Raw genomic sequence first — 14,747 nt, 5'->3', positions numbered from 1 at the left:
GCGTAAGTCTCACTTGGATTGATCTGTTTATCTCATTTTTCTTGGAAGGGAAGTTCCTCTCAGGCTTCATTGGATTGCCTGGGAAGTGTCTATAAACTGCCATTTTCAGGTGTCTACACTCAAGTTTCATGGGGTTCAATTTGGAGCAGTGTCTGGTCTTCACCAAACATAGTGCTTGAAGTTCTGAAGAAAAGAGTTCAGTTTATGTCTTCTCAGATCAAAGAATCGTTCTCTTCTCATTCTACTTCAAAGATCATTTGGCAGACTCCAATAGGAATGTCATATGCCTTTTAAGTGGCATCCATCTAGTCACTCTGCCACAAATGGCTGATTGATGGAGTACTGACGAGATAGTCATTCTTCTGACAGGTTGTCCCACCTCAGCAGAGGACTTCTCTGACCAAGGTCCTTTTAGCCAAGTTACTTGGTCTTGCTGGATGGCCAACTCTAGGAATAGTCCTAGTGACACTTATTGAGGCCACTGTGTTCTTGGGAACTTTCAGAGATTTAGAAATGTTTTAAACCATTACCCTGATCTGTTCCCCATCTATAATTTTACTGCAGAGGTCTACAGAGAGTTCTTTGCATTTCATGCCTCAACTTTTCTCCTGGCACATAGTGTGAATTGTGGGTCCTTATAAAGTACACACAGGTATAGGCCCTTCTAAAAAATGTCCTTTCTAAATGCTGTCCAATCTATTCAATTTGCCACAGATGGACTTCAGTCAAGTTCTAGACACAACTCAAGGATAATTAAAGCAAATAGTAAGTACCTGACCATAATGTGGAGGGCCAGAGCAAAGGGTCTGAATACTTATGTAACTGAGAGATCTCAGGTTTTCATTTTTAATATATTTGTAAGGGTGGCATGGTGGCACAGTGGGTACTGCTGCTGCCTTACAGTTAGGAGACCCAGGTTCACTTCCCGGGTCCTCCCTGCATGAAGTTTGCATGTTGTCCCAGTGTCTGTGGGAGTTTCCACTGGGTACTCTGGTTTCCTCCCACAATCCAAAGACATGCAGTTTAGGTGCTTTGGCAATTCTAAATTGTGCTTGATGTGTGTGTGTGCATGCTCTGCCCGGGGTTTGTTTCCGCCTTGCGCCCTGTGTTGGCTGGGATTGGCTCCAGCAGACCCCCCGTGACACTGTAGTTAGGATATAGTGGGTTGGATAATGGATGAATGGATATATTTGCAAACCTTTCTGTAAACATGTTTTCACTTTGTTAATTTGGGTTAGTAAATGTTAATTGGTGGCCAAAAAGGGCAAATGTATCCATTTAGCACAACAATAAAGCATGCAGAAAGTGAAGGGGTTGGAATTCATTATATATATATATATATATAGTGACGCATGAGTCACTGTCTTGCACCCCAAAACACAAGGCTGAGTCTCAGTACTTTAGCAAAATCAGCTTTGTTCAACTTGAAACAGGAATAGCACGGTTATTGTCGTCCCCTTGAACCCTCGGAAAATGTGTCAGACACCAGATAAAAGTCCAAATATTGACTTTATTATTATAAATAAGTGCACAAAGCACCCTCCACTCCACTATTCTCAATAAACAATACACAATCAATAAACAATAATCAATCCTCCACTCCCAGCAGCTCAGTCACCCTTCCTCCCAACTCGGCTAACTGCTGGGATTTCCCAGAGTCCTTTTATATTCCCTGACCTGGAAGTGCTTCTGATCCCCCAGTCCACGTGATTTCCCAACACTTCTGGATCAGATGAAAACTTCTTCTTTTCTTCAACCCAGAAGTACTTTATTTCTTCCGTCCTCGTGACTGGGAAGTACTTCCGGGTTATACTGAAAATATAAATTGTTGAGCCTCCCTGTAGTGTTCCCAGGAGGCCCCCATGGTATCCAGCAGGGCTGTGATGTAAAACTCCACTGTCCATAATGCCCTGCTGGAACTCGGGGCACCACCTGGCGGCGTGGGGGTATTGGCCGAGATGAACTACCAGCCATATACCACAATATATATACTAGCTGTGTATGCCCGTGCTGTAAAAAGCCCAGGGTCCTAGAAACTATTGAAATCGTCAGAAAAAAATTGAAATCTAGAGATGTCAGGTAAATTGAAAGGAACTATTGTGAGCATCTCTCTCCTAGGAGGTTTCATTTTGCTGACGTGTGTATTAGCGGCTAAGCGAGTGACTTTCTTGTTTCTTTTTGCTTACATGCTGGCCTCACTTGCCTATCAATGTTGCCCCTTTTAACCCAACAGACAGATACGCGGACATAGAGTAAAAGCACGAAGAAGTTCTTTTAATTGTTTTTTTTTACTTCAAAGTGCCTTTCAAGCACCACAGCCACCATAAACAATTAAATAAACAATAAATCAATATAATTCTCTCCTCCAGACCTCTCAGCAAGTTTTGTCTTCTACCTCTTAACTCCGGCTTGCCTGCTGGGTCTTCAGCAGTCCTTTATATAGTGCCCGGCCCGGAAGTGCTTCTGTTCTTCCTTCAATATGACTTGCCAGCACTTCCAGGTCAGATGTAGAACTCCAATTCTTTACTCAGCCCAGAAGTACTTCGGGGCTCCTGTCCATGTGATCCATTAGTATTTCTGGGCTATAGGGAAAGTATGACTCCCCCGGTCCTTCGACAGCTCCCCCTGGCGGCACCCATGGCACCCAACAGGGCTGTGAAACCGCACTCCAAGTCCCAGGATGCCCTGCGGGAATCTGGGGCACCGCTATACTCCAGGGGAGCTGCCATCTAGTGTCTTGTGGGAGGCAGTGTCCAAAAGTTGCTGCTTTCCCCCATCTTTTCATTCTCGAGGTGTCCCATCAAAAAATATATATATATATAAAGAAGCCTAGGAACAATAAGTATGTGCTTCTTTATCCTTATGGTGGCAGGGTGCCAGATCAAGTCTTGGCAACAGAACATTTAAGGTGACACTGTAATTTATAAATAATGGCAGTGGGCTAGGGAGAGAAACCAGCTAATTCATGTCAGCATAAAAACATGATTATATATTCATAGCTAGACAAAAATATTCCTTAATCTACTGTTATTATTGATGTAGAAATGCTGAAAGAGTTTAAATAGTAAATAGAGTTCATTTGATTGCAAGCAGATTGCAATATTAATAAGCAGGTATCCTATAAGTGCTCAGTGTTTGCATTTTTAAACACCTTTAAAATGAGTTTTGAAGATGCTTTAATGGGAAATAATGCTAGTCATATAAATTAATTCATTGTTGTACTTAAAAAGAATATCTACTGCCTTGAACACTGATAATTTTCATCTGCTATTAATTTTATACTCTGCAGAATTTGTAATATAAACTATAAATCTTTTCATTTAAATCAAATTGAATTTTGTCTGTCACATACAGATTATTCATATGGTACAATATGTAGTAAAATGCTTAGTTGCTCAATTCCAATGACTGCTTTTAAGATGAATATAAAGGGACAATAACAATAATACATTGTTTTATAATAGCACACATCTTAAATAGAATTATAAATATGTGATAAGTAATAATAACTAAATAAATAAATAACAATGATCAAGAGTTAACTAAAGATAATCATATAACTCTACACTTTCTTTATTCGACATATGGATAGATTTTGGGATAAAGCTCCTCCACTGTTTCTCTGAAATAGATTTTGGGCAACAGTACCTTTTAATTGACCATAGCACAGAGAAGAGGTCATTGTTGGTATGGCTGGCGTTACAGATAATTTTCTTTGCCCTCGTCAAACATTGCTTGGTGTAGATGTCCTGGAGGTTTGAGAGTGCACACCCAGTGATGTGTTCAGCTGACCCCACCACTCTGTGCTGAGCTTTGTGGTCCTGCTGTGTGCTGTCCACAAACCAGGCAGTAATGCTACATGTCAGGATTTATAAAAGCTCTTTAGATAATTGGGAGAGAATCCTGAAATCCCTGAGGTGTCAGAGGTGTTGATATGCTTTCTTTACCAAGGTGCTGGTGGGTCTGAACCAGGTTAGGTCCTCTTTTACGTGGACACCTTGGTATCTAAAAATATCCACCCTCTGTACCTGAGTGCTTTTAGTACTGAGGGAGTGTCTCTGCTGAAATCTCTGAACGTCCACAATCATCTTCTTTGTCTTGATGACTTTCAGTAATAGACTGTTGTCCTGGTATGACAGACTCTGCTCTTCATTCAGGTAAACCTGCTCATTGTTGTTAGAAATTTAGGCCTGTGACATCAGCAAACATAACAATGATTTCAAGTCATGTGCAGCTGTGCCATCCAAGGTTATTATAGTTAACTAAAACTAAAATCAAAACTGAAACTATTATTAAAAAAACATTTTCATAAACTGACATAAAATAATTAACAAAACCGAAATGAAAAACTAAAACTAAACAAAACTATTAAAGTAGGTGGAAAGACTAACTGAAATAAAATAATAATTTACTAAAATATTTTTAGTTTTCGTTTTTTGAATGAATATTCTTGCCGTTAGTCTTTAACCCTTGTAAGTTTTAACTCTAAAACAGAAAGTCATCCACCACGAGCCGTCCCCGCACATTTTCATCCAGTGAATGGTGGCTGGTGATGGAGGGCGTCTGTTCACACAGCATTTGCAGAGACAGAGGAAGCTGAGTGCGGGTGCGTAAAGCGTGAGAAATAGAAAGCGATTTGCGTGCTCTCTTTTTTTGCGCTTGTTTTTGTCGGATAGAGGAGAATGTCCTAAAATGGACACTGTACAATGGCTGAAATCAGAATGTGCTGGTCAACAAAAACTTTATCATATGGACAGAAAAATCACGAGTGAGTAACATTTCAGTTTAATTCTCAGGTGACTGCTTTTTGTTGACAGCAATTCACCTGCCACTTCGCACAGGAGAAATCGTTTTTACTTTTTCATATACGAAGTATAGAGAAAATATAGTAATCACGAAAAAATTTGACCTCGATATTTTGATGAATCTTGACGTTATAGACCTCCCAGAGTCCAAAAATACTGTTTTTTTGGAATTTTGTGTGTGTGCGGGCGCGTGTGTGTCTCTGTGTGTGTGTAAACAAGATAACTCAAAAATGCAACTAGATAGATGGATGAAATTCGGCATGTGGTTGTTACACCACAATTGTAGATCTGTATTAACTTTTGGGCCAAATCCATCATCTAGAAGTGGTACTTTACCTAAACACATACGATTTTTTTTTTATTTATGCAGCTGCAGAGTCCGATTTATTCAACATTACTTTTATAATAATTGTTCAATATATTATTAATTTGATTTGTTGGTGATGGTTCCTTAATGCACGTAATATTAAAATATAATCATTGTCTTGCAGTTTACTCCTCAAATATCCATCCCCATATCTGAGTACAGTAATCCCTCGCTATATCGCGCTTCGACTTTCGCGGCTTCACTCTATCGCGGATTTTATATGTAAGCATATTTAAATATATATCGCAGATTTTTTGCTGGTTCACGGATTTCTGCGGACAATGGGTCTTTTAATTTCTGGTACACGCTTCCTCAGTTGGTTTGTCCAGTTGATTTCATACAAGGGACGCTATTGGCAGATGGCTGAGAAGCTACCCAACCACAGCGCGTATTATCTATTAAATAAAACTCCTCAAATATATTGTGAGCACGGGGGCTGTTCACACCCCTAGAGGACACAGCCGCTCCTCAAAAAACGCTGAAAGATTACCTTCACACTGCTCCCTTCTTTGCAGGGCTTACATGTGGCTGCTTTGCAAGCGATATGCTTCCCGCATGGTGCTTCGCATACTTAAAAGATCAAACAGCACGTATTGATTTTTGATTGTTTGCTTTCCTCTCTCTCTCTCTCTCTTTCTCGCTCTCACGGAGCGGGTGTGAGCAGAGGGGCTGTTCGCATACTAGCCTAGAGGATACGGACGCTCCTCTAAAAAATGCTGAAAAATGCTTGCTCCCTTCCTTGCAGCTAATTTGTCCGGCGGTGCTTCACATACTTAAAAGCTAAACAGCCCTATTGATTTTTGACTGTTTGCTTTTTTTTCTCTCTCTCTCTCTGACGCGCACTCCTTTGAAGAGGAAGATATGTTTGCATTCTTTTAATTGTGAGATGGAACTGTCATCTCTGTCTTCTCATAGAGCACAGTTTAAACTTTTGAAAAAGAGACAAATGTTTGTTTGCAGTGTTTGAATAACGTTCCTGTCTCTCTACAACCTCCTGTGTTTCTGTGCAAATCTGTGACCCAAGCATGACAATATAAAAATAACCATATAAACATATGGTTTCTACTTCGCGGATTTTCACCTTTCGCAGGGGGGTCTGGAACGCAACCCCCGTGATGGGAAGAAGGATTACTGTATACAAGAAAGTCGAGGGGAGACCACTCCTGATTTTTGAAAATCAAACGGCACTGATCGAGAGACTGACTAGGTCATCATACAAGATCAGCACATTGTTGCTGACCAGTCACTTTTGCTTTAAAAACATCGTTTAACAACACAGCAATACAAACAAAGGTAGAGAGTCTGACAAGTGATGAAAAACTAAACATACTAATGGGTTTTTGTATTTATTCTAGATTTATTAATTTATCTTTTTTAGTTCATATTCACAACTCAAAATACCTGATATTGTGCAATGTAATGCATTAGCAGAATTATATTTTAAAATATTTGCCACCCTTTTTTCAATGTTTTTCTCTCTCTCTCAAAATAGATAGTTGAAATATCATATTCTTTTTGTTCTTAACATTAGCTATATCATACATATTGCATACCAGGGAGTTTTCCTGCCTTACATTCAAACCTGCTGTGGAAGTCTCCAGGTTTCATGTGATCCTGCTCTGGATAAACAGGTTTTAGATAATGTATATATTGTTCTTAATCTCAGATGCTGTCTCTGTTGTTTTGTGCCTGTCCATATTCCTATTACCTGCTCTTGCTCTGCTCATTATGGGTTTACTGTTCTTATGGTAGGCTATTCAAGTCTCACTACCCCTAACCTTCACACTACATGCTTGTTGTTCTTTGTTTCCCTCAGTACAGCTAGGTGGGGTCTACACACTCATTCAAGTCTAAGAGCCCTGTTTTTCCTAAGCCCCCATGACTTTCATGAGAAAATATTTTAAAAAATTATACAATTGTGTAAAACTATTCATATTCAGTATCTAGTTTTGATTATGCTTGTTTTTTTATCAGACAAAAAACAAAACCAGATAGTAAACCAGGCAGTGTAGTAAGCTTCCACTAACATTAAACTCATACCCAAATCTGTTAAGTGTATAGTTCTGTCTGATTGTGACACAAAACTAACTCTGTATGCGTTCCATGCCATAATTACTAAATCTAAAACTAATATATATAAAAATAAAATAGAAATGTCTTTGTGAAATAAAAACTAAACTAAAACTAAAAATATACGATTAAGGAAAACTAAAACTAAACTGAATTTCCAAGTAATGTCAGAAAAAATATAGAAATAAAAACTAATATAAAAAGGCAAAACTGTAATAACCTTGGTGCCATCATATGTGTAGAGGGATAACGGCAGAGAACAGCCCTGTAGAGCACCTGTGTGAAGAGTGAGGGATGATGAAGTGTAGCCACCCACTCGAACCACCTTCCTGTCAGGAAGTTCAAAATCCAGTTGCATAATATCAGGACATTAGTCATTTAAGCAGGCTGGATATGATTTCCTAGGTACATAACAACAGACTGGGTTAAGAAGAGGTTAAATATTACTCTGTTGAAAGGTGAGCAGCATAGATCTTAAACACTTAATGGAATGCCATCTTGACCTGCTATCTTTCTAGTGTTCACTTTCCTGAATGCTCTCCTTAAGTTGTGTTCCTAGAAAGTGAGTGCTGCTTCCTCACTGACCGGTTCTCCTATAGCAGATAGGCTGGACTGCAGGCATGCATTAGTGTCATTCACATCGAAGCATTTGTAGAAATTGTTAAGCTTGTCTGCCAGAAAGATGTCTGCACATATTGTGGTGGGAGTAGTTATTTTATATTTGATTATTATCCACAGACCTGCCTAGGATCGGACTGTTGAAATTGTACAGAGTATTGCAATGATGCAGTGTCTTGGTCCCTCTGGTAGAATATGTAACATGCTGATAAAAGTTTGACACTACCTATTTGAGACTAGCCTTTTTGAAATCACTATGATGAGGGTAGCATCCAGGTTATTGTTCTGATGGCGGCCCAGTGTCTCATACAGTTCCGTCTGTGCAGTGTCAGTGTCTGTTTGAGGTGTAATATACTGTATACAGGCATAACACTAATCAAAATAAACTCCTGGGGAAGATAAAATGGTCTGAATATAATCCTCAGGATCTCCAGATTGGTCAAGTAGTGGTGTGATAAAATTGCTTAATTCCTGCTGTCACACCAGTTGAGGTTGGCAATGACATATACACCTCCACCTTTCAATTTGCTGGAGTCTTTTGCTCTGTTCAATACGGTAAAGAGAGAGAGATTCAGCAGGCTGAATTGCATGATCAGGTACCATCAGACTCAGTCATGTCTCTTTAAGACAAAAGATGTTGCAGTCCTAGATGTTTCGCTGGAACTTTATCCTTACTCTTATCTCCAGCTTGTTCTCCAGTGACTAGAAATTGGTAAGTAGGACACTGAACAGCAGTGGTCAGTGTGCTCAAGCTCTCAGGCTGTTGTGCAGTTTGGCGTGGTTCCCTTGGTGTCCCTTTCAGGTGTGTCTGCTGTTGTTGCTGTCGTTTTTCTGAAGGATATCATTTGCCCAAACTGAGTCAGCGAATACAGAGTCAAAAAGCTGGAGAGTGAACCGCAATCCTATGTTTATGAGTGTCTGGTGATCACAACTCACAAAACTCAAAGTAGCAGGTGTAATAACGTTACCCATAATGCAAAGTAAGAACACAGTCTGATTGGAGCCAGCAACTGTTCTAAGCTGTATCATCTTGAAAGTAATATATGTATGTATAGTTGCCCAATAACTATTTAGTGTATTCCAGTATATCTCTTGTTATTATCATTATTTTCGTTCTTTATATTTCTGAAGAGGGTCACAATATTGACATGCTGAGCTGAGCTGAGCTGAATGTTATAAGTTTCATATTTTACTGTGTTTATATTTCAGTTGAAAAGTCGTGTTATTTTATGGTGGTTTATAAGAACAGGATGGATTACAATTTTTTCCTGACATTTCTTACATCTAAAGCACAGGCAGGCTACATGTCGTGCTCACAGTCACACAGTGAGGTACAGTACACATAGAAAATGATCTGCAGCCTTAAAAATTTAGTCTAATACTTTAGCCACTGTACCGCATTGCTTGCCATTAAAAAAAGTAAAGAAGAAAAGCAAGTAAATATTTAGAAAGACAGTTTACTCGTCTTATCTCATCTAATCCACATGTCACTTAATTTAGGGCTGAGGGCTGTGGGGGGTTTAGAGTATATCCCAGCAGGAACCAGCCCTAAACAGAGAAAAGTCCAACACAGGTACAAACCTTAAACACTCACATTCATACAAGGAATAATTTGGAATTGCTAAGTAACCTGCTCATCTTTGGGAATGTGTGGGGAAAACCCATGTGGTCAACTGATTTGAATCTAGGAAGCAGGGTCCATTGTGGCACTATTCCATCCAAAACGTATTTATAAGTCTCTCACTCCTAGCGTTTCATCAACATTCTTATGTGGTCTGGTTAAACATGTAGGGGCATTTTGTTTAAATATTAATTTGAAATAAAACTTCAACAGTCAAACACAACAGTCAAACTATAGCAAGTGAGTACAGCCCAAGTGGATTACTTTTGCAGAGTTTAGTTGCATTGAATGGATACCATTTGGCACAAAAGGTGAATCCAAGGAGCAGATTCAACTCCAGCCAACAGGAGAAGCAGGTGAAGTGAACAGATATGAAGCAGTGCCAAATCTATTCAACTAATACTGTACCAGATGACAAAATTTCTTTGGCTGTAAAACCTGTAGATGTACAGTAATCCCTCACCTATCGCGGGGGTTACGTTTACTGTTTTGACTTCGTGCAGCATGTCAATTTTTCCACCCACTCTGGTGGTCATATACTGGACCTGATCTGCACATCTGGATTATTTGTTGGGAACATTTATAGCAGTGATTTGGCACTCTCTGACCATAAAGCAGTACTTTTCACTGTCTCATTACCTCTCCCTCCTCTTACCTGTAAACGTCAAATTTCTTTCCGAAATCTTAAAAATATCTGTCCCTCTGTTCTTGCTGGATCCATTTCTGATCTTGTTCTGTCTTCACTTATTCCATCAACACTAGATAGTCTTGTTGATCACTATAACTCAGCCCTTCATTCAACACTAGATAAAACTGCTCCTTTAAATCATAAGGAGGTTTCCTTTAAGCGTTCAGCTCCATGGTATAATTCATAGCTACGATCTATGAAAGCAACTGGCCGACGTCTTGAGAGAATGTCACATAAGACCGGCCTCACTGTTCACAACCAGGCTTTATCTGACCATCAAAGGGCTTACAGGGATGCACTAACTGCAGCCAAGAACAAACATTATGGCAGAATAATAGAAAGTGGCCATGTGTTCTCTGTAGTTAATAAATTACTTCAACCTGCATCTGGCCCAATTACCTCCTCTACTGAAGTCTGTGAAAAATTCCTCCACTTTTTCCGTAATAAAATTAAAGATCTAAATAATTAAACTAACATAAATCCATCATCCATTTATATCCTTCCCTGTCTTCCCACTCCATCCAGCTCCTTTTCTAAATTTTCACCAGTCACATCGGCATTTGTTAATGACCTGCTTTGTAAGATGAGGCTAACTACTTGTGTACTGGACCCCATCCCCTCCACACTTCTTAAATCCTGCCTTCATGCCATAATCCCGACTGTTACGACAATAACCAATACATCCAATGACACTGGGTTTGTGCCAGCCACTTTTAAAATCGTTTCTTTAACTCCCATGTTAAAGTCTGGTCTTGATGGTGACGATCTTAACAATTTTTGGCCTATTTCCCACTTACCTTTTCTGTCAAAAGTTCTTGAGTGTGTTGTAACCTTCCAGCTCACCAATTACTTAACCTCTAATAATTTGATGGAACCCTTTCATTCTGGTTTTTAGGGGCGCAGCACAGCTGTGAAACTGCTCTTCGGGTAACCAATGATTTGCTTACGACAGCAGACTCTGGACAAACCAGCATATTATTTCTGTTAGACTTCAGTGTGGCATTTGGCACTGTCAGACATGACATTCTACTGTCCAGAATGGAGAATATGCTGGGTATCTCTGGGACTGCCCTCCAGTGGTTCATGTCCTATCTGACTGATAGGCAAGAGTTTGTTAGTCTTGGCAAAAGCAGATCCAGCTCAGCGCCAGTCACACAAAGAATTCCTCAGGGCTCTGTCCTTGGCCCTCTTCTCTTCTGTATTTATATACTTCCCCTTGGCCATATTATTCGTAGCTATGAACTGGGTTATCATTTTTATGCAGATGACACTCAACTCTATTTCAAAGTCAAAAGTGCAACTTCATCAGAGTTTCTCAGCTCACAACTTGCCTCAGTGAAATTAAAACCTGGATGGAGCAGAACTCTTTAAAATTAAATTGCAACAAAACTGAACTCCTGCAAATTGGCACTAAAGCGCTACTTAAGAAAATGAGCTCCTTTTCAGTCAGTCTTGACAGTGATCTCATCAGATCTTCTTCTGATGTAAGGAATCTTGGTGTCATTTTTGATTCCTCCCTTTTTTATTCCGCCCACATAAACCACATTAAGAAACTTTCTTACTTTCATCTCCGTAACATATCCCGTGTTCGCTCATTCCTCCCCTTTTCTAATGGTGAGAAACTTGTCCATGCTTTTATCACATCCCACATCGATTATTGTAACTCGCTGCTGGCAGGTGCCCCTTCTAATCTTATATCACAGCTCCAGTTGATTCACAACTCTGCTGCAAGAGTCCTTACTCTAACCAGCAACAGTGAGCACATCACACCCATCCTGCTTCGCCTTCATTGGCTCCCTGTGTCTTACAGGATTGAATATAAAATTCTATTAATAACCTACAAAGCTTAATGTGGCCTTGCACCAAACTACATCAGTGACCTTCTAAATCACTATGCTCCTACTAAGGTCCTCTGATTCTGGTAATCTTGTTGTGCCTCACACTAACCTGCACTCTGTGTATTATTATTATTAAGCCTGGTGCAGCTGCATTGTTCTTATATGTGAGTGGACGTTTCTTGTGGGGATGGCTTCTGTTCTCTTTCTCCAATGTAGAACCCTCATCCTCATCTGAGTTCACGTCTGTTATCGCACGTCTTTATTTGAAAACAGCAGTGTCAGATCGGGAGGAGTGTGAATACGACTGAGAGAATAAAACTGAATTTGAAAAATATGCTAACCTTTACAGGTACCATACATTTACACCGGCTGTTAAAGACTCAAATCAAATATATGTTTTTATTGTATAATAGTAACAATAAGAGCAGTTCACTACTCAAAATGTTTATTTTGGAAGGCTTGAACCCACAACCTCTTCATTATGAGTCAGCAGTTCTTACCAAAGAAGTTGTGACAATGAAGTACACTAACCCGATTTCTTTTTCTTCAGTTATAGTCTTGAATTAAAGCGCACATGTTCTGCTATATTTGTACCTTTTGTGAAAGTGTTTATTTGATATTTGGACTTCAGTCTTCACACATTATACACTTCATGTCAAAATTTTGTCATTAGTACTAAATCATGAAAAAAGTTTGTCTTTTAGGTATGTGTTCAACATTTCTTGCATTTCCTGTCATCCTACACTTACAAAGATCTTTGTAGACACAGAACACACATGAAATGCATGTGTTCCAAATAACGATATATTATTTAGCTTATACAGCTCTAGGTACTTCCTCAATCCCTGATAAACAAGGCTTGAGCTGGGAGAGCTTTTTGCCCTTTCTGCGGCGATGGGGGGAATGGGATAGCAGGCTACTTGCTTTTTGGGCTTATCGACACATTTACAAAACAAAAGACGCTGATGGAGAGTTGCGAATGGATTTAAGGTGGGCCGGATTTACGAGTTTTTTCGTAGGCTTTGGTAATTCTAATGTTAAGTATATTGAAATGCAATACAACATTTGATTTTCCAACAGCTTTATCATGTCATAATAGAAAAAAAACATCAACCAAATGATTGAGTGCTTTTCAATACAGTACGCAATATTATTGTCAGTTTAAAATCCGATCCAAAAGCATATTGTCATATGTACAGAATACCAACAGGGAGAAATGTACTCAAACCAACAGCTGTGATCTTTTGTTTCTTGATTCTCTTACTTGCTATCATAAGCTGACAATTTTGCACAATTTTGATGTAGAGCAGCAACCAGCCTCTTCAGTACAGACAGATTTAGATCAGTCGTAAAATTTATCTGAGCAGTCAAGAAAAAATAATACAGAGCAAAAATTAGGATAGAGAAAATCAGGACAGAGTCACTTTTACCTACCATGTGAGAGTAGCCTTAAAGACGCATGCTTTTCCATAAAAGAAATTTTCTATGTCAACAACTGCATCCAAAAAACGTTAAAAATTGTGAACGTACTCAGTATGGAAACGTTAAAGCACTAATTACTTCTCCACCATGTCACAGTACTAGGTCAATTTAAAGAAGCAGAAAATATATTCAATATGTTGTACTGTTATATTCAAATTTTTTTAAAAAGATTTAACTGAAACAATTTATCTGCATAACTTGCTCTTTATTTTTTTTGCCTTTCTCCCAGTCCTTTTCCTAAAAAAAATCTTCACTTGCTAAAATTTTGCCCCCTGATTATTTTATATTAAAATTCATTATTCTATGTCTAATACACATTCTGCAGGTTAAGGAGGCCTCCCACCAGCCACAGATGGTATTTACAGTCCGGCATGCAACTGTCACCTTTCAGACTGACGGGGATACTTGGAGGGAGCAGAAGGAAAGGAGAGCTGCGCTGATGGTTGGAATTCTCATTGGAGTCTTTGTTCTTTGCTGGATCCCATTCTTCATCACCGAGCTTATTAACCCTTTGTGCTCTTGCGATATCCCACCAATCTGGAAAAGTATTTTCCTGTGGCTTGGCTACTCCAACTCCTTCTTCAACCCTCTCATTTACACGGCTTTTAATAAAAACTATAACAATGCCTTCAGAAACCTTTTTTCTCGGCAGCGTTGAGAAGAATTACTGTTTTCTGCATTCTGTTTCTTGAATATAAACGGACAAAGTCTTCAATGGCATATTTTATAACAACTAACTGTAACTGTGTATAATGTATGTGAATGTTACAAGCCCATTGTCACTGGATTCATGGCACTATTTATATTTTTATTAAAAAATGTTTTTTTTTATTTAAATATTTATTCTGTTCTTTTAACTCATTATCTTATTCTCTGTAAAACTACTTATGGTGTAGTAGTTATTTCTGATTTACACAAAAGTGCAGTTTGTATTTTATATTTAATTTTATGAGATTATGAAATCCTGAGCTTCTTCAATCACGCATTACCTAATAATAGCAGCTCTTTATCTTGTTCTTTAAATTTCTCTGTGATTAGTTACTTAATGAGTCATAAGATGCAACTTTCTGCTAGTCACCCATTCACCAATAATTATATCAATCAAGTGGCTAATCACAGATTTTTAATTAATGGATAACATCAAAGATCAGAAAGGGAAAATACTCATAAAAGTTTTCTCAGGTTTCATTAATAACAGTTTTGTCTCAGAAGTGAAACTTCATTATGGTATTTGAAATTTAAAAATGATCAAATATTA

The 14,747-nt window shown here is 38.8% G+C and overlaps 1 protein-coding gene across 1 annotated transcript in view; it reads left to right on the top strand.

Moving 5' to 3' along the window:
* Positions 1-14,359, top strand: part of LOC114653699 (5-hydroxytryptamine receptor 5A-like) — a 38,955-nt gene extending 24,596 nt beyond the window's left edge. The window contains exon 2 of the mRNA XM_028804161.2: positions 13,815-14,359. Within this exon, the coding sequence (XP_028659994.1) occupies positions 13,815-14,147 (333 nt within the window). The 3' untranslated portion in view covers positions 14,148-14,359. The remainder of the gene's footprint in view (positions 1-13,814) is intronic.
* The last annotated feature ends 388 nt before the right edge of the window (positions 14,360-14,747 follow it).

Source organism: Erpetoichthys calabaricus, chromosome 6 (assembly GCF_900747795.2).
Source record: "Erpetoichthys calabaricus chromosome 6, fErpCal1.3, whole genome shotgun sequence".
Lineage (NCBI taxonomy): Eukaryota > Metazoa > Chordata > Cladistia > Polypteriformes > Polypteridae > Erpetoichthys > Erpetoichthys calabaricus.
Note: the sequence above shows the minus strand (reverse complement) of the source record. Positions and strands in the feature narration are given on the sequence as shown.